At 39.0% G+C, this 18682-nt stretch overlaps 2 protein-coding genes across 3 annotated transcripts in view; one reads left to right on the top strand and one right to left on the bottom strand.

Moving 5' to 3' along the window:
- The window catches only part of PALS1 (protein associated with LIN7 1, MAGUK family member), a 56201-nt gene extending 48419 nt beyond the window's left edge, over positions 1-7782 (top strand). For both annotated transcript variants that reach the window (XM_039552250.1, XM_010390896.4), the window contains exons 11-14: positions 77-244; positions 1003-1205; positions 2568-2678; positions 4709-7782. In XM_039552250.1, coding sequence (XP_039408184.1) covers positions 77-244; positions 1003-1205; positions 2568-2678; positions 4709-4885 — 659 coding nt within the window. In that variant the 3' untranslated portion in view covers positions 4886-7782. The remainder of the gene's footprint in view (positions 1-76; positions 245-1002; positions 1206-2567; positions 2679-4708) is intronic.
- Positions 7783-8676: 894 nt separating this feature from the next.
- On the bottom strand, positions 8677-18497 carry ATP6V1D (ATPase H+ transporting V1 subunit D). Its single transcript, XM_039552251.1, has 9 exons — positions 18371-18497; positions 15875-15996; positions 14670-14732; positions 13251-13340; positions 12537-12581; positions 12005-12108; positions 11550-11616; positions 10164-10242; positions 8677-9555 (listed from the first exon to the last, which is right to left on the bottom strand). Exons 1-9 carry the CDS (start codon positions 18409-18411, stop codon positions 9414-9416), a joined length of 753 nt encoding a protein of 250 aa, XP_039408185.1. The 5' UTR covers positions 18412-18497; the 3' UTR covers positions 8677-9413.
- Positions 18498-18682: the final 185 nt, after the last annotated feature.

Below are 18682 nucleotides of genomic sequence, written 5' to 3' on the forward strand. Positions count from 1 at the left end.
CCTGATACTGCATGACAGGCAATACATGGAACTGGCAGTAGAGTTTGTTGTGACTGTTTTATTGTTCTCTCTCAAGATTATGACAATGAGGAAATTTTGACCTACGAGGAAATGTCACTGTACCATCAGCCAGCAAATAGGAAACGTCCCATAGTTCTGATTGGCCCCCAGAACTGCGGCCAGAATGAGCTGCGGCAGAGACTGATGAATAATGAAGTGGATCGCTTTGCCTCCGCAGTGCCTCGTAAGTGTGGCAGGCAGATAAGATTCCTCATTCTAAACCTTGGCTGCAGACAAATCCTGTTGTGTTGGAAATAGTAATTAGGAGCTTGGGGGTTTGGGGCAGGATATATTGAGCTCTTGAAAAAAAAGGACAAATAAAATGATCTCGTGTGTGGCAAAAAATAGCTTTGAGAAGTTAATGCAAATCCAGTGTTACACACACAGTGTTCTAGAGGCATTATAAGACATGCATTTATATCAGTTTGAATAAAATTGGAATGAGTTACAGAAGTTCAAAAAAGAAACTGGTGTATTGGGCAAAAAATTTTTAACCAAATGCCCTGCCATAAATTTAAATTTAGATGGCTTTAGTGCCCTTCCAAACCACTTATATTTCAGTGAATATTGTATTTTTAATGTCTGATGTACCCTAGATTATGTTTACAGACAACTTAGCAATATGCATTTGTTGAAAAACTTATAGCTGTTTTCACATTCAGAACACAACTGCACAGTTAAAACTATTCCTTTCATAATTTACTAATTTACTAATTTTCCTCTAGATAATGTAAAATAGACTTCTAAATGAAGTTTGAATTAATCTGACCAGGGACATTTATTGTAGAAAATAAAATACACGGATTTCTTTTTCCTATGTTGGGTTGGAGGGGGTGGATTTTGCATTATTAGCAATATGCCTGCTAAGAGAAATACTCTTTCTTTTCTTCCATTCTACACGTGTATCACTGTCTCGATTTAATTTTTGTCCCTTGTTTGTAGATACTACTCGGAGTAGGCGAGAGACTGAAACAGCTGGCAGGGATTACCATTTCATCTCCCGACAGGCATTTGAGAGTGACATAGCTGCAGGGAAGTTCATTGAATACGGAGAGTTTGAGAAGAACCTCTATGGGACGAGCATAGACTCTGTGCGGCAAGTCATCAACTCGGGCAAGATATGCCTTTTGAATCTCCACACCCAGGTATGGCAAAGCTCCTGCCTGTCATGTTTTAATTGTAGAAGCTACTGTGAGTATCTATAGAGCTCTATCTGGTTTATAAAATGAGTGTGTTTTCAAGATCCATATTCATGTTTATGCCAAGTTTTCTTTCAGTGATGCTCAGCTGACTCTGTCCAGTTCCTTGTTTGCAAATGTGCGCATCTTTATCTGTGCTGCAGGTGATGGGGCCTTAGTTTTCATCAGCTTTTAAGTATCTGGAAACCATGTAAATTTAAAAATTAATTAAAATAAGATTTTTGTCTCTCCATCTTCCAATTACTCCATGATCTCTGGGGTTTTTGAAAATGGAGAGGAAATTTTTTGCGATTATACTTGGAAATTGCATTTCAGGAATGTTTTTGCAGTTTCCAGATACAGTTCAGGACTGAAGTACATCACGTCAACAGTATTGAAAAACTGTTGAGCTGTGAACTTTTGGTTATGAAGAGGAAAACTATGCTTGCATACCTCAGTTTGGAAATTTAGTCAAACATGGTAAGAGGCAGAGAATGCAGCCTGTTTTCTGATACATGTATGTATGAGGTCTGCTGCTGTTGTAGATGCTGCAAAAGAAACCCTAAAACTCAGCCACATCAGTAAAATCTGGTAGTATTGAAGATTAGTCATCAATTAGTCATCAAAAGTAGGGACCATGTGATACTATACTAGCATAGCTCATGGGTATTGCAAAGCATGTCATGAGATGAAAATTCGTAACTCTTTAAAAACGTATCTAACTCTGTGGCTATAAAAATTTTTCTCAGAGACAAGTTGCTTGTCCCAAGATAGAGAGAGGGAGCCTTTTGGAAAAATCAAACAACAGTTTGATGCCCTTCATTTCCTGTCTCTCAATATTAATGTAACCTGACAAAACAATATGCTACACATACAGTAATAGTGCGTCTGATACCTTGTACTTACCTTCAAAACCGAAAAGGCTAAACTGTAGTTTTTCAAGTAAACGGTACTATTTAAAGACTCCTGTCTTTGTTCAAAGCTGATACCTTTCCTTAGCATTGCAAGACACTCACTTCAGTGTACCTGACCTTTTTATTGCTTTTGGATACCAAAAGATCTGTTTCTTCAGTTTACTTATGAAGAATATTCTTGAACAAAAATAACTATTTCAGTTTCATGAAGCTGAAAAATGTTGGAATATAAATTTCATAGGAAATGGTGTCTGAACTCTGAATACTGTTATGGTGAATTATATTGTTGTTAATATATTGTACAGTTGTTGTGTTTGAAGACTGTATTATCAATTACAGCATGTGAATAATGCATCACCAAATGTCCTTTTCCTGGGTGGAATTGTTAAATATTTAATAAATCCTATTTTTGCAGTCACTGAAAACACTACGTAACTCTGACTTGAAGCCATATATTATATTTGTTGCACCACCTTCACAAGAGAGACTACGTGCTTTATTGGCCAAAGAAGGGAAAAACCCAAAGGTAAGGTGTCTTACACTTCTTCTGAAACCATGCTGGGTTTGGTGAACAAATGCACGTGCTCTTTCTTTGGAATTGGGACACGGTACTGGCAATTACCATTGCAGTGAACCAGTGTAGCTGTGCTCCAGGTTGGTAGGCAGACCATGCTAAGGGAGGGGTTCATTCAGGATGCTTTTGCCTTAAGGGGATGTGAGAGGTATTAGACAAGGGAATGCCTTGCTAATTCAGTAATCTTGGGGCACAGTGTTTTTGCATTGGGGTCCCTGCATTTGGGTACTCAAACATGACCTTTTATTTCAAAACTGTGGAAAATGAAGTTTTGTCCGCAAGTAAACCTGGGAGTAATTCTATGGAGCAAAGGATTACTGGTTTTCATTTGAGAACTTACCTGCCCTTAGAAAAGCATTTACTTGAAAATCCAAAACTCTTCAGATAAAATTATTTTAATGCTTGATCCTGTGGGTTCACTTTTCATTTTTAAACAGAGTCAATGGCCAAGATCTGAGCTTATGCAGTTCAGATTTAGTTACTCAGAAGTCAGTTCTGCAGAATGCACTTTAAAGCCAAAGATTAAACCAGGACATCTGAAAGTTCAGAAAAGTTCCTGATCAGGCTATGATATACCAAGTGCTTATTGCTCAGGCAATGGAATAGGTTTATCATCAGGTTTTTAACAAAAATCTCCCCCGATGGGTGGGAGCCCTTTGCCACCACAGTATCTTCCAAGTGCTAATCGAGCATAATGCAGGTCATCCTGAGGAAAAACAATCTTCCCAGTGTAACTCAAAGTTATTCCTGGCACGGCTGTTGTCAGGAAACATAACTCACTGTGTTCTATGGCTGTGTTGTTTTGCTCTCCTTGACGCAAGGGTGCTTTATTACTTGTGTGCAAGATCTAAAAGTCCATTCAAGTCCAAGTGTTAAAACAGGGGAAGTTTTCTTTTTTTCCTTTCCTCCACCTGCCCCTGAGTCAAGTATAATCATAGTCTTTAAATGGGTATGTTTCCTCCTTCATGTTTATGCAATGAAGGAAACTTTATTTTATATAAATATTCCATCTTACGTATGTTCTGGATTTTTATTGCAGTGTAGTCAAGGAATCTGTAAAAAAAAAAATGGAATGCATTTCTTGGTGTTGCACTGTGCATGTTTCCTTTCGGATTAATTGTATTGGAGTTGTATTTATTTCAGTTGGGTACATGCTACTGAGTTAAACCCCTTCCCTGATAAAGAAAAGGGTATTTCTTGGATGTATGCCCTAATGTTGTTCTGATTTTATTGAGAGTGTATAATGACTAAGGAAAAAACCCTGGAGGCCTGAAGTCCCTTTTGAAATACCCTCCTTAGAAAATTAACTCAAAAATTATACCTGAATATTTCTTTATACAATACAAAAATAAGTTGCAGAAGAGAAAAATAAACACACTTTTATAATCTAAGTGTAAGAAAAATTCTGAAATCAAAGCATTTCTACTTCTGCCTTTGTATCATTTATCTACACTGCAATATTCTTGCTTTTGACATATTCCCTTCCAGCTCCCAGATGTTATTCACTTGATGTTATGGTGATTTGGTCAGCTTAAATGTGTAACTCTCGCTGTGGCTCTCACTGCTGTGTATTGAAAACTGTCACCAGTGACAGCTGTCTCCTTTGGCTCTTTGGTGTTGGTAGTGCCAGCAGAATCTCTCTTGTTCTGCACTGTTCAGACTTTGTTTTACACCTTCTCTCCCATCTCCAGTCTTCTTCAGTGAGATCAGTGTTGTGCAGTGAGCAGTGCTAGATCTTCCTCATTTGCTTCAGCCTGGGGCAGTTACTTACTGTTTGCCACTCATAGCCAATCAGTCGGGATTTTCTTGAATGCCCTTACCTTTCAAATATCGATCATGGTTGAGTGTTCCTGTAAACTTTTCAACAGCCGATAGCAACACCATGAAGTTTGTGTAAAAAAATGGGAGTTGTTCCCTTTCCCTGCTGTTACTGTGGGGGAGAGGCTTACACACCTACACTAACTCTCTGTTTCTGATTGCAGCCAGAAGAGCTGAGAGAAATCATAGAGAAGACAAGGGAGATGGAACAGAACAATGGCCACTACTTTGATACAGCAATTGTGAATTCTGATCTTGATAAGGCATATCAAGAGTTACTTCGGTTAATAAATAAGCTTGACACAGAACCCCAGTGGGTGCCCTCCACCTGGCTACGATGAGAGCAGTTCCAAGGGGCAAATGGACTTCAATCTAGTTACCTTTCCAAGCAGATCTTGTGTAGGTCTGCCCAATTCTAGTATAAATGCATGTGAGCTCTAGACCTCAGTGGCTGCATCCTTTGCCACTGAAGTTGCGTATTACTGAAAAATACGCTGATCAGCTTGTGAGCCAATTTAACTGATCTAAAGATTGTCCAAGTTTTCTTTCTCTGTGGTCTAGAAATGGAGACCATGTCAGTACTAAATTCTAAAGCTTTAGATAGATTTTTTTTTTCTAGCAACTACTTTTATACATAAATCCACCTTTTTTTAACTTAGAATCACCCTTATGACAAAGATTTAAAGTGTGTTTGTGTGTATATATATAGTCCATGCTGTCACATAGTTATAAATATGAATGTTATTTAACACTTAACTTAAAGACTTTGTGGGACGTGATGCTAGTTCAGGAGCATAATTCTACAGATCATTGGGCAGAAAAATAACCTACAAGTGAAAATGTCAATGAGAAACCTCTCCTGTTCAAAAAATACATAGAATGAAGATGTTGGTCTGGTCTGGAGCTGCCCCGTGAAGATTCAGTTAATATTTTAATTCTCAAACATTCCACTTTCTAGTAGCACTGTAATTGAAAAATGTGTATAATGTAAATATTTCGATCCTTGTGTCTTTTTAGTCAGACTTTTAAAATCAGATTTGACTGCACAGTAATTTTAGGTCCAATCAAAGATGACTATTATATTGAACTTTTAGACGTGATTATTTTTATGGTATTTTCTTTAAAACATACTGACTGATTGGAGCCACTTTTTCACAGATCTGTAGAGATAGAAAGGCAGAGGTTATATTTTTGTGAAAATAGCTAGTTATAAGATGCTGCTTGAAAGTCAACTAAAATTTTCATGTTTTATAATAGAATACTGACTAATATAGACTGATGTGCTGAACATTGGAAGACAGTGGGGTTTTTTAATCTCTGCAAATGGTTCATGTTGTGGCTAATGGACAACTAACTGGAATTAAAATAGCTGAATGTAGCTACTGTGTTATGAGTATTGTAATTCACTAGCCAGCCTATTGTCCTACATTTGCTCAGTACTGCAGTGAAAATATGTGTAAAACACTGGTAACTGACTGAGAAGTCACAAGAAAGGGGAGTATTTTTAATTGTTAAAAAACTTGAAACAAGGGAACAAAATGCAAGGTCTGTATCCTAATGTGTTCTGCAGAGCAGATGGGAACATCTCTGCATCCTCAAACGATTCTGGCTGTGAAGGTTTAACTACCGTGGCTGTGCATCTGCAGTAGGGCGGTAGTTGCTGACACTAAATGAATAGTAGTATCTTGGCTGGTTTGGGTTTGGATAGCACAAAGAACCTTAACTGTGAATATCTCTTTTAGCCATAGTGTTTCTTTGTTCCTACATATAAAACACTGGAGTTATGTCGATGTGTCGTTCACTCCTGTCTAATGTTGAAGGATGAAAAAGTAGTTACTGTTTTCCATTCTGTCTTGCATATATTCTTTCTTAAAATGTTAATGAAACAAATTCACACCCATAGTTAGACAGCTCGAAGTATAGAGCAGATACAAAGAAATTGTCAGATAACTGTCCTAGGTACTGAACTAATAATCAGTACGTCTTTGTATTCAAAAATTGAAGTATAGAGTGCATTCCTGTCTTGTTAGAAAGCAAAACTATTTGCTTGTTTAATTAATATTTAGGGCTGAAAAGCAATTAAGCAATTAGTGGGGATCAGTAACGACTCTTCAAAAAGAAAATGGGGTGGGAACTTGAATATCTTAGTTCAAGTCAGTGTTAGAAATAATACTGTGCTACTGTTGGCCTAAGGGCTGGATATTCAAAATTATGGCTTTTTGCCTCACATTGCAGGCATGTTCTCAGTTTCATCCATAGTTATGACAACAACATTGTTCAGGTATATTGGAAAAACTGTATTGATTCTATGCTTTTAAAGAAAGATGATTGTAGATATATTACACTTTGGGGTATTGAATGTTTCTGGACAAGAAGGTGGAAAGCAGTAAAACAGGTTGAGTAAGGTTAACCTAGCTCAGCTATGTAGGTGCTGTCCAAATTCTGCCAGTCACAATCACCTCAAGGTGGTTGCTGAACCCCCTTAGGTATTCAGTGTTCATAGACAACATCAGTCTCAGTAAATCATGCCATTAATGTTATTTCACTCATGTTTGTCTCCCCAGTTTTTCTGAAATGGTGTACAGAATCTGCTTTTATACAAATGAGCTTTTGAATGTAGACTTAAAGCATATTGCTTGAAGTTCAGCTCTACTCTCGTAATTCCCAAGGCACACAGAACTCCCTGAGATCCATAGAGAGGTGCTATGATAGCTTTTAACCAGTGTTAGCTTTGTCTCCTGCTGAAAGGAAGGGCTTGAGCAGCACTGAAATATGTACCTGGCTGTCCATCTGCTGCCAGCTTGGACCTGAACTACCTTGTGTAAGAAATTATTCTGTCTTGTTTCATGATAAATGTGTGCTAGTTCCCTCAAGAATAAGAAAATACATAGACTTCACTGGTTAAACTCTTCAACCTGATCACAGGCTTTGTAGTGAGCTGTATCAGACTGAAATGAGGGTATCTGTGGTTTTACCAGTCCAGATTTAATTAAAAATAAATGTTAGCTGCATTGCATAAAATAATTTTTGAATGTAATTAAATATGACTTTTTAAAATATTAGATGGGGGGTTCCATGCCTTAAATAGTTAAGGTAACTTTACTGAGACCTGTGGTTAGCCCCACACTGTACTTTTATACGTGTACCTGCACTCTGTATTTTGAGACATCATGAACTGCACACTAATGTAAAAATGTAAAATATTTCTAGATTTAAAATAAATCACTGTACAATTTTACTTCTTGTAGTGGATCTTGAGAATCTTCTTTCTGCCACTTTGCTGAATGTGTGAAACATGCTGTGACCCATCAGTGCCCTACGGGATGCTCTATGCACCTTCTGACACCATCCATCCTGTGCGAGAGGCAACAGCAGGTCTGCAGAGCTACAGTGTCTCTTTCAAGCTGGATCTGTACAACAGACCATGGACTTACTGTTCAGCTGTGCTGTCTGCAGCTTCACAAGAAAAAAGAAATAGCCTTATTATTCATACAATTTAAAATGATTTTTTAAAGATGTTAACAGAAATTTATTTCCTTGCACTTACCCTGCATCTGCTGGATCATGTTTAACACAAGATGCTTACCTTGAACAAACTAGACTTGTAGTACCAGAAGCCATAAGCTAGCATTAGTTCTGGGGCATGTGTTCAGTTTGCTGATTGCAAACCAATGTGTTCAAGAAAAAGAACACAACCAATGTGTTCAAGGAATGACTGGACCTGGCACTTAGTGCTGTGGACTGACAAGGTGGTGACTGGTCAAAGGTTGGACTCACTGATCTTAGAGGTCTTTTACAACCTAAATGATTCTGTGCTTCTGTCTTTAGGAAAACAGGTCTTCAAACTGAGCAGGGTTTAGTGACAGCCTGCTGATCAGCCATTCTCCTGGACTCCACTCATTAGCCCTGGACATGAGAATCACAGGAAGGGCGGACTGCTGTATGTTCAACCCTGCTGCGCTTGCCAGCCTACTGAAGCAATGAAGATTTGCAGCAACATGTAGCTGGATAGCTGTTTCTATATACTTTTGGGAGGAGGGAGTCACTTCTCCATGGTTACTTACTTAAAGCAGTAAAGATTAAGTAAATGTGGGCACAGGCTGTAAGAGATGTGCTCAGTGTGGTTTCCAAGTCAGGGGCAGGGGGTGAAGCAGAGGTTTTATTTTGAAATCAACACAACAAGCTTTTAAGACTGCCATATTCTAGCAACTTGAGCCAGACACCAGGTATTTTAACAGGTAAAATTTACACTTGTTTCTAGCACAGACAGTACACAACTTGGCAGAACCTCTAATTAAAACTGTAGTTATTTTAGGCCAATGGTAACAATCGTGCAATGAAAATAGATCACAGAAGACTGTGGATTTCATGAACAGGTTAGAAAACCAGAGTTTCCTTTACAGGCATTTGACTTCAGCTGTGCCAATACTGGCTTTAAGCAACTTGAACATTAATAAGTCAGCAGTAAAGACTATCCCATGCATCCTCCTCCCTAAGTAACATTTTTCTCTGCTTTTACTAGGAAGGGGAGCAATTAGATGAATCTGATTAGGCAAATCCAGAACCATCCTTCAAAAAAATATAGCTATCAACAGTCATTCCTACTAAGTGAAGAAACAGGCTGAACATGGAATAGAAGACTTTCCTGATAGTAAAGCATCTGACCCATTTCTGCCTTTCCTCCTATGCTATAGTCAAGTTCCCAGATTTCTAATCTCCCAGGAGAAATCCACAATCCATTCAGCTCAAGACTTGGACACCAAATGAGAAGCCACAGAAGTATCTTGGAGGCAACATGTCTTGAATTATATTTCAACTGGGCATTCTGTACTTTGGGTCCCCTGCTCCATATACAACAACTTTGCAGGGTTACTCAAAGAGAAGGTCTTCATCCTTCTCTTCTGCTAAGAGATTGGCTGGCTCACTTTCCCCACCAGCAGCCCTCCGCAGCTCCCGTTCTTGATCAGATTTTTCTTTCAAGACTTTTTTCTTTTCCTGGATCTTTTTTAGCCTGTGAAGAGAAATGCAGCTTTATCTGTGAAGCAAATGTTTTCATACAATAGGTTAGCATCTAAGATGCCATACAACTTGGATTTGATAAAGCTACCTGGAAAAAATTCTGTAACAAATACCAAATTTGGCAAAATGGCAAAAATAAAAGGCTTTTATTGCTAGCTGCTGCAATTGAAACTCTTAACCAAACTCCAAATTATATTCTTAACCCTGCACACTGTATTATACTACTCTGCTTGCCTTTAATCAACTTCATTCCTCTTTGATTCATTTCAGGTTTGACATTTTTGTTTCAGGTAGCCCAGAACATTGACTTTATTGGCAAAGGTCTCCTTAAAGCAGAACACCTCAGTGTACTGTATCACATCATTCCCTCTGGAAGAAAAATGACAGCTATATACAACTTAATGGAAGGGATTCACGTATAACTTCCAGACAAGTAATTGGTGAGCTCTGAGTGCCCAGCTGTGGAAACTCAACATGCAGTAAGCATGAAGTCATGTTTTAACAAGTGTTTGCTGCCAGATTTGGTGAACAGTTCTCCTAATTCCCTTCAGAGGAATGGTCTATTTTAGGAAGAGACCAGTCTACTCTTTTGATATTTACCTGTAGAATTCCTCTCGTTCTCGTTCATCCAGTTCTGTGATGATGTAAGAAAGAGTACGCTCGATCCTGGGAATAATCACTAAAAAAAATATAAATAAGAAAGTTGTTGGGACTGCTGTTATATTAGCCAGGAAGTTATCTAATGTAGTGCACAGATGTTGTTTGAAGTCAATCTAGTAATTCTTTTGGCTAGGGGAAATTTATGTCTTTCATGGAAGATCGTACTATTTCCTGATGGACAAGTACATAAAATATAAAACAGTCCTGAGAAGTGGGCAAAATTTGAATTAAAACAATGTTCTCCCATCGCATTGGTTCAGAAACTTCTGTTCAGTATAGCGCCTTTATTCAGAATTATCTCCATTTAAAAGGGCCATCATGAAAACAAATATTTAAATACAACACAATCACAAGAGAAAAGATAAGACACTAAACAGCTTTAACACCAAACCGGGCAAGCTCTGCGTCAGAATCATTTGTTGAAAGAAGAAACCTGTTATCAGCACTACCAAAATTTTTTGGAAGGCTGCAGAGGAAACCTTTTCTAAGTCAAATTCTCAGTGATAAGCTGCATTTAAGGCCTGCATGTTCAAAGAAACCAGTCTGAATAGGTTGAAAAACTGCTGAATAGGATGATTTGGAAACATGGACTGAAATATGTTATTGTGTACATGCAAGAACTCTTAAATCCAGGACATCAAAACTCAGAAAGCAACTTGAAACAATCAAAGCAGTCTGGACACTGCAGCAAAAGGAATCACAGCCAATACTGGGATTGTAGCAGTACTTAAGAAATGGCAAGAAACAAATTTACAAACAAGAACATGAAGAATAAAGAATTCAGATCAAAGGAAAATTCCAGGGTTGACATAAGGACTGTTCCATCCAAAACCAAGAAGTCACCAGCCTCTCCACATAGGGCATTGCTATTACAGTTTCAAAGTTTGTTAGAGTGATTTAAAGGTAAATGTATTTTAGTTATTTGAAGTTTATTATGCTAGCTATTGGAACATCTTAACACATAGAAACATCACTATCTTTTGCTTCTGGTCAACAGGTTTGACCAGTTAAGTCAAAGTCACTAGCAGGGACTCCAGAATGTTTGTGACACTTTTGTCCTGTAGGTTATCAGTACAATTTCCTGATTACTTTCTCATGCTTGCCTATTCATTTATCTCTGTGTCCTCCACTCCATTCCGCTGGGCTTTTTTTTCTTTCTTGCAATATGTTTAATTGTAATGCTTTCTAGAAAGCATTCTTGAACTGGTGAGAAATTCTACTAGAAAGAAAGAGAAGAGTGGCTTCCTTGACCCTGACGCTCATCTTGCATGGAGGCAGAAAAATGGAAATGGAAAATGGAAATTTCCCAAATGGAAAAATACTCACCATGTTCAATTGCATTCACACGTCTGTTTGTTATTTTAATGGCTTCATCCAAAGTAATAAAGGATGTCTGATGGAATGGGATTAAATAATTAATAAATAACAAGATAAATTCAACATTTCCATCAATTCTGTACAAAAAATCAAATAGCACTTGAAAGCCATGTCTATAATGTAGCTTTACAAACAATGTCCTTGATAGAAGCAGAGTGTTTTCTACTACTGTCACTAGCACGCTGAATACTGAACATCAGCAGTTACAAATACCAACTCTCCCAAAAAGTGTTTTCTTAGCATTAAGGAATAAGGATTTCTCCAAAGCAGTAATATAGCTAAGAAAAGGTTTTCATCTTTGTACAGCACTGGGACTAGGTTAAGCTACAAGTACTGAGAGATGGTACTTTCATTTCAGAAAAGCGAGAAACCAACGCTCCCGTTCTTTTTTAACTCCCACCAACCTGCAACGAGGCCAGTTCCACAAGCAGCTCCACAGCTTTGGCATAGTTCCTCTTCAACTTAGCCAGCTGTTCTCCACCTCTGGCCAAGCCAGTGAGCTCATAGCCTGAAAAAAAAAATTGTTACTATTGCTACTGTAGTGTTTCCTTCCTAGATAAAAACTAATACTTTACACACTACAGGGATATAAAGAGTTCATCAAGTGAGACACTAAAGCCTTTGCCCATTAACAAATTGTCTTTATATTGGTTTATGTTGTGCATGTCCCTAGTAAGACTCAGCAGTCTCAAAATCTGGAAATACGAGACAAGTCTTCTCCTCACCTGAAAAACTCATTGATTTAGGAAAGTAGAATCTATTACAGTCCCTAATAATCCCTCCATGTCACAGCACCAGGGCAAAGCATCCAAGGAAGTAAGTACCCCTATGCCTATGATGTAAACTGACTTACCATCAAGATACGACAAGTATTTCTGTATGAGCACGGAATAGCCATAAGAACATAAAGACAGAAAACACTCGGGTTATACTTACTGTCCCCTCCTTCCTGGTAATGCTCAAAAACTGGCAAGGTTACACCTGACAAGAGTGAACAAAAATGCATGTAAGAGACATAAAGGGTTATAAATTTATTAAGTACAGCTCACTTTTACTTCTAATTATGTAATGTCAGAAGCTTTGTTTACAAGATATTCCTATATAGCTTGGAATGATCAAGTCATGCTGGTTCTGACATATAATATGGAACTTCAGAATTGTGTTGAGCTCACAGGCATCAAGACCCACGGAAAATTCAGGGAAGTATTCTGGTTTATTCAGTTTTATTACGTTTCTGTTTAGTCATATTTTCCCTTTGCTTAAGGAATATTTTAATCATTCAATCCTGATTTATCTGTCTTGTTTTCTTCATAGACAACTGTGGATAGAAAATTGCATGAAATTTTTTTAACTTTGGGACTTAATTTCCTGATCTATTTTCCAGTAAAGCTTTACAGAAGTTGTGCTTTGTCCAGAGATACAGAAATTGGACTGCAGTTTACACACATCCATTTTATTTTATGAGAGGTAAATAACCAAATACAAAAATCATAAGCTGTATGTGAAAAAACCAACAAATTACAAGTGTTCCCATTGTTAGATAAGTAAGAAAAAAAGGAGACAGTGTTTGGATACATTCCTGCCTATTTCCAAGTCTCCTCCCACAATTCCCTTATGAGTTGAAATACTCATGGCCTGGAAAAGAGTCACCTGCTACATTGTCTTTTTTAGCTCTGATCTTGACTTGTGCTTTGTTCACATTTTGGATCACAGTGGTACTGTAAGGAAGAAAACATACATCTTAATCAGGAAAGCTGAAGTGGTTCATTAACTCATCATTATATACAAGATGAATCAGTTATCAAATAGCTGCAAGGACCTGGAAAGTGCTGTCAGCTCAGTTCTCTATGCAATTCTTTGCACAGTCTTCAAAGCTAACACAGAAGCTTTGAAAGAAATAGGTTTCCAGCAAAGTTTGGAAAAGATGCAGAGTCTATGAAATGTAACATTAAAAATGTCTTAGACCAAGTTGACAAAGCATAGCTAAAAAACGAGCCAGTTATCTGGCAAACTATTTTAATAACATGAGTCTAATCAACCTGTGAGATTTTTTTCATAATGAATGTGAAGGAATTTCAAGGCTTCAAATGCAAACCAAGGTCACAACATTTTATTCATTTTAGTCTCTAAGTATTTGTTCTTACAGACTATTAATGAGTTTGTTTACCCACTAACTACTGTATTAACAAACTTGAACTTGTACAACAATTCATCTTGAAGCATTCTAAAGTAACTTAAGGTCTTCCAAGAACAGGTCACTACAGCTAACTCCTCTGCTGAAGTCCAGTTTACTTACAGGGTGGAATCTGACTTGTTTATAGCTAAACACAGTGACTAGTTAGGACAGGACACAGCGCTATATCCAAATGAAAGGGCAAAAAGACTTTTCTTCAGCAGCACGCAGATTACTATTGTGTCTGATCACTTGGCTCTTCCCCATTAGTTAGTAGTACCATCAGCTGAATCTTTAACACTTCCCCAACTTTACTCCACAAGGTCTATGCACACTTAAAACACCCTAGACAGAACTGTAATTTACTAAAATACAATTAAAGTATCCTGCTGGAGGAAAAGGATTTGTTTCCCCTCTTGCATGCAGCCCTCACTAGCCCTAGTGAGTCATAGGTCAGTGAGGTAGGAGATTAGAACAACGGGTAAAATCACTGTGTGACTTCCTGCCAGCAAAGAGCACACATTACATCTGTCCCTCAAACTCACATGAAAGACCAAATTAACAAATTGTCCAATACTCTGATATAAATTCTCACCTCCCTATATTTTTTATTCCAAGCTGCAAAAATCAACACCACCTGAAATCAAGGACTGTGACAAAAAGAACATTCTGTTAATCTTTCTGCTTTGTTTAGCTTCCAATGGAGTATGTTTTCATCATGCAAGTTCTCTCCCTGCTGCACTGATGTCTCCCACCTTTACGTAACAGAATTCAGTTCATCCTGTCCATTGTCATCTTTTTTTAAGTGCATTTAAGAATGTTACTATTTTTTTTTTCAAAAGAGAAAATAATTTGTTGATAGCTCTTTTCCCTGGGTATTCATAAGAGAAATTCACTGAAATCTCTTGTGAATTTCGCCTCAGCAAGTGAAAAGGCAGCTTCTCTCATCATCATAGCATCTAGTCTGTTTAAAACTAAAAGGCAGCAATGACATTGTTACTCCTTTTCTAGGATAAATGAGCAGCATAAAGAGAAGAATGAGAACTTGAAGAGAGTGAGAAAGTCCTATATGCATAACATACTCTCAACTGAAAATTGTAATTCCCAGGTGACTGGCAAAAAGAAGAAATATTTCAGCTGTTTCACAGTGTAGAACTCATAGAAACAGCAGGATTCGTTCTTCTTAATAATCATTAAATTATATTACATGGGGGTGAAATCACAACAATAAAGTAGGAAAATACTTTTCTTTCATACTGTATGGAATATTATGAGACAACCGAAGTTGTTTTTCAACATATAAATGTATGCAACTTTGTGAAGCTGCACTCTCCTCCCACTCTGTTTTTCCCAGTTTTTACAGATTTGTAGCCCTTGTAGCTAAAAACCACACTATCAAGAAACCCCAGCCTTTTTATGTTAGACAATCTACAGGAAACAATGACACAGAGTGAGGAGAGCTTGCCTACAGTGTGGCAACAAAGGACCACTGCTAACCACAGACACTGCAGCAGCTGCAGCTAAAACAGTACAACTAAACCCATCTGGTATGGCAGAACAGAACAGCCCATATTAGGCTCTACTGACTATCTCAGATTTGTCATCCATGTTGCAAAGGAAGAAGCAGGACTCTGTGTTTCCTCATAAAGGAACAAGTTCCATCTGGACAAAACTGCTTGCTACTGTACCTAGTCATGCAGGAAACATAGATCTGCAGTACCCCCTCAAGCCAGGTAAAGCAACAAAAATGGGGCTACAGAACATGTTAATACCATTCCTAAACTATTTGGCAGCATCAGAGCAAATTCCCTGTAATATAGAAGAGATGATAGGGAACTTGGGACACAAAAGAGTGCAGAGGCTAAGACTATCAGGAAAGAGGTGAAGAATATTAACTCTTCCAAGTTTCTGTATCATGGCAGCCAAAAAACGTAATTCTGCTCATGTGTCCTCAGCAGTCTCACTTACAAAAAACAGGTTATCTAGAAAGTTGTCCTATATTCCAGCCTATCTAATGAAGTTAGCAGAACAGGAATGCACAACAGACAGAACAGACAGATTTCAAGTAAAGTGAGCCAAACAAAGGAAAATTCTAATTTACCTACCTCAATAATTTTCTTAAGGATTTGCCTGAATCGAAGCGTCAAAGCATCAGATTTTTTTTTCAAGAGGTTACGACCTGTTTGGGCTCCTTTCAAACGAGCCTTCATGATGGTCTGAGCCCTGGTAAGCAGAGAAATAAAGAAAAAACATCCTGCATCATCTGAATGGATTAGGAAAAAAACCTATGTGAAGTTTTTTGACATGCATATGATTGAAATTATGAAGCAACAGAGAAACACCATTGCAGTAAAACAAGATGGCCACTTCAGGAGAGAATTTTAAATTCCCATTTAAAATCAAGAGAATTTATATATATCTCCATTTTCAGTGAGAACTACAAGATTATTATCTGTGAAGTCAAAGCTCATGAAAAATTTGACAAGACATCTATCTATTCCATAACAGGAAATAAGAGTTTTCATTTTTCTTCATGACTTAGAAGTACCAGAAATCAAACTATTCCAAATACCCACTGTCACTGTCACACTGGTATTGCATTTAAGTTCTTTTACTGCTATGTCATCTTCTCAAAATCAGACAACACAGCAAATTCTTCATGTGATCATAACTGTTGATGCCATGTTCTGATTTTACAGAGCAAGAAGATACAGCAGTTGTACATTCTGATTTTCCTTATCTTCGTATGCTGAATGGGAGATTTACAAGCTATTAAAGACAATCAAAAGTAGCAACCATTTAAAAGAGATATTAGTGAGTTAGCTGTTGCTTTGTATACCCTTTACTTCCAGCAGCACACTTATACGTTTCCTGTATGAAATTAGGAACTGTGCTACTTTCTGCATGCAGCCGCTGTGCACAAAGGACAACACTCAAGTCCTTACACACTTCCTCTCTGACCTTGGAAAAGTAAGTATAATTAAGATTCTATCTCACAGTGGAATCCATTACTGGTCACATCTACTGGCACATGATGAGAATAGCTCTGTTAACATCTACCAAATACGTGTAACTGAAAACTATGAAAACTTTATGAATGTTTATGATTTTCTTATAAAATCAGAGAGTAAAAAGGCAATTTTACTTTCCCAACAAGCACGTGTGTCATCACCTTGAACTAACTTGTTCGCTCTGTTCACCAGCTGCCAGAGACTGGCTGGCCTTCTAGTTCAAGCAAGATCTCACTTGCTCTGAGAGTGCAATAAACAAAGTCTTGTTTACTCTCAAGGAAACTGAGCAGCTTCTGGAATTGAAGACATCCAGTACAGAAGAGGCTCACACTAGCAAGCCACCTTATAACAATAAACCCCCCCCCCAAAACCAACATAAAAAATAAACCTTGTGAAATCCTCTTCTGTCAGTTAACAAAATTAATTGTTGCAGACACAGGTCATCTTTATTTTGCCATTCTAACTTATATTCCTTTGGGAACACCACCCACATTATTGTCTATCACCTCGTTTGAAACCAGGCTTGTAAATATTAGGCCTCTGTACATGACCACCCTCATGACAGAATAACACATCACCCCACAAAAACAGACACCTTTCAAAAGTGATTGAAGTGCCCCCTCCTTGAACACCTAAACTGAATGAAAAGAGCACTACCAAAGAGCGAGACCAGATGACAGTGTATGCAATAATTCCTGTGTATGCAATAGTTTATTTCTAAACTGAATTTCAAAACAGAACCTTTACCATGTATTAATCTTTCCATATAAACTGTTACTTTCTATGTCCTGAGCTCATACAGAGTGAAGAATTATTATTTTATGTTTGAGGTTTTCTGTCCTGCAAAGCATCCTTTTTATTATAAAGATTATGTGCAGGCATCAACCCACTTTTATGCAAGAAGATTTGAAACAGCCTTTCACCTTAAAGCAAAGTCTGTCTGTCCCGGAGGGTTCTGAAGAGAAACTGAACAACATTAATAAACCAGAAATTTTATTCAAGTGTTTTTGTTTCAATGTTGGCAGCTTTCTAAGCCTTCTCAGGAGACATGTGATTTCATGACAAATAGTTTGCTGCCTGGATCTGGAAAATTACCTGACTCTCCACTACAGTGGGAGCACTTTACTTCCTTCTTCTTTTTTAACACTTTATGGACCTCTCGTACAGCAGTATCGTCTCTTGCAGAGTTAAGGGAAGCTGTGGTTCCATTTGTCCATTTTTCCTACACATACATTCTGCAAACTGTTCTTTTTAAGTAAGGTTTGCGTAATCACGATTTTAAATACCACACCCGGCATCTCGGTGTCGGGCCCTGCCTTGGCCCTCTGAGGACTGACAGAGCTGATGGAGCCTGGAAGCAGAAACTGAAATTGAGGACTAGCGGCCCTCAGCTGCTCAATCACAGAACCGGGGGAGCCTCACTCGGTGGCGCAGCGCGCACACAACCGGCGCAACGACTCCCAGCGCCGAGCCCCACAGAGGAGCCCTGAGCGCCCCGAGAGCCGCCGCTCCCGCCGTCTCGGGCACGGCACGGAACCCCTCGCTCCCCCTCGGCGCTGTCCCGACCCGTCCCGGCGGACACTCACATCCGCGAGGGGAAGATCTCGATGCGGTCCTTGGCCGACATGGCTGCGGCGGGGCGCGGGGCGCAGCGCGGCGGGGCCGGCTCGGGCTGTCACCGCTGTCACCGGCGGGCCGGCCCGGCTGCCGCCACTGTCGCCGCCGCCGCCGTCACGTGACTCGGGCCCGCCCCCGCGCGAGGCGGTGCCCGCGCGCGGGGGACGAAACCCGGATGCGCGCGCGGCCCCGGGCGCGCCGCTTGCCGTCACGTGTCCCCCGGGCTCGGCAGGAGGTGACGCGATTGGCTGAGCTCGCGGCTCTGACCGCCCACCGCCAGG

The sequence above is a fragment of the Corvus cornix genome, chromosome 5 (assembly GCF_000738735.6).
Source record: "Corvus cornix cornix isolate S_Up_H32 chromosome 5, ASM73873v5, whole genome shotgun sequence".
In the NCBI taxonomy this organism is placed as follows: domain Eukaryota; kingdom Metazoa; phylum Chordata; class Aves; order Passeriformes; family Corvidae; genus Corvus; species Corvus cornix.

Bases quoted from the DNA above. Each gene is read 5' to 3' on its own strand.
- ATP6V1D (XM_039552251.1), bottom strand. From the start codon at position 18,411: ATGTCGGCCAAGGACCGCATCGAGATCTTCCCCTCGCGGAT. The intron at 14,733-15,874 runs GTAAATTAGAAT...TAAACAGACTAG, and splicing joins TAAGAAAATTATTGAGGTAG to ATGCTATGATGATGAGAGAA. The intron at 10,243-11,549 runs GTGAGTATTTTT...TATTTTTTTTAG, and splicing joins TGTGAATGCAATTGAACATG to TGATTATTCCCAGGATCGAG.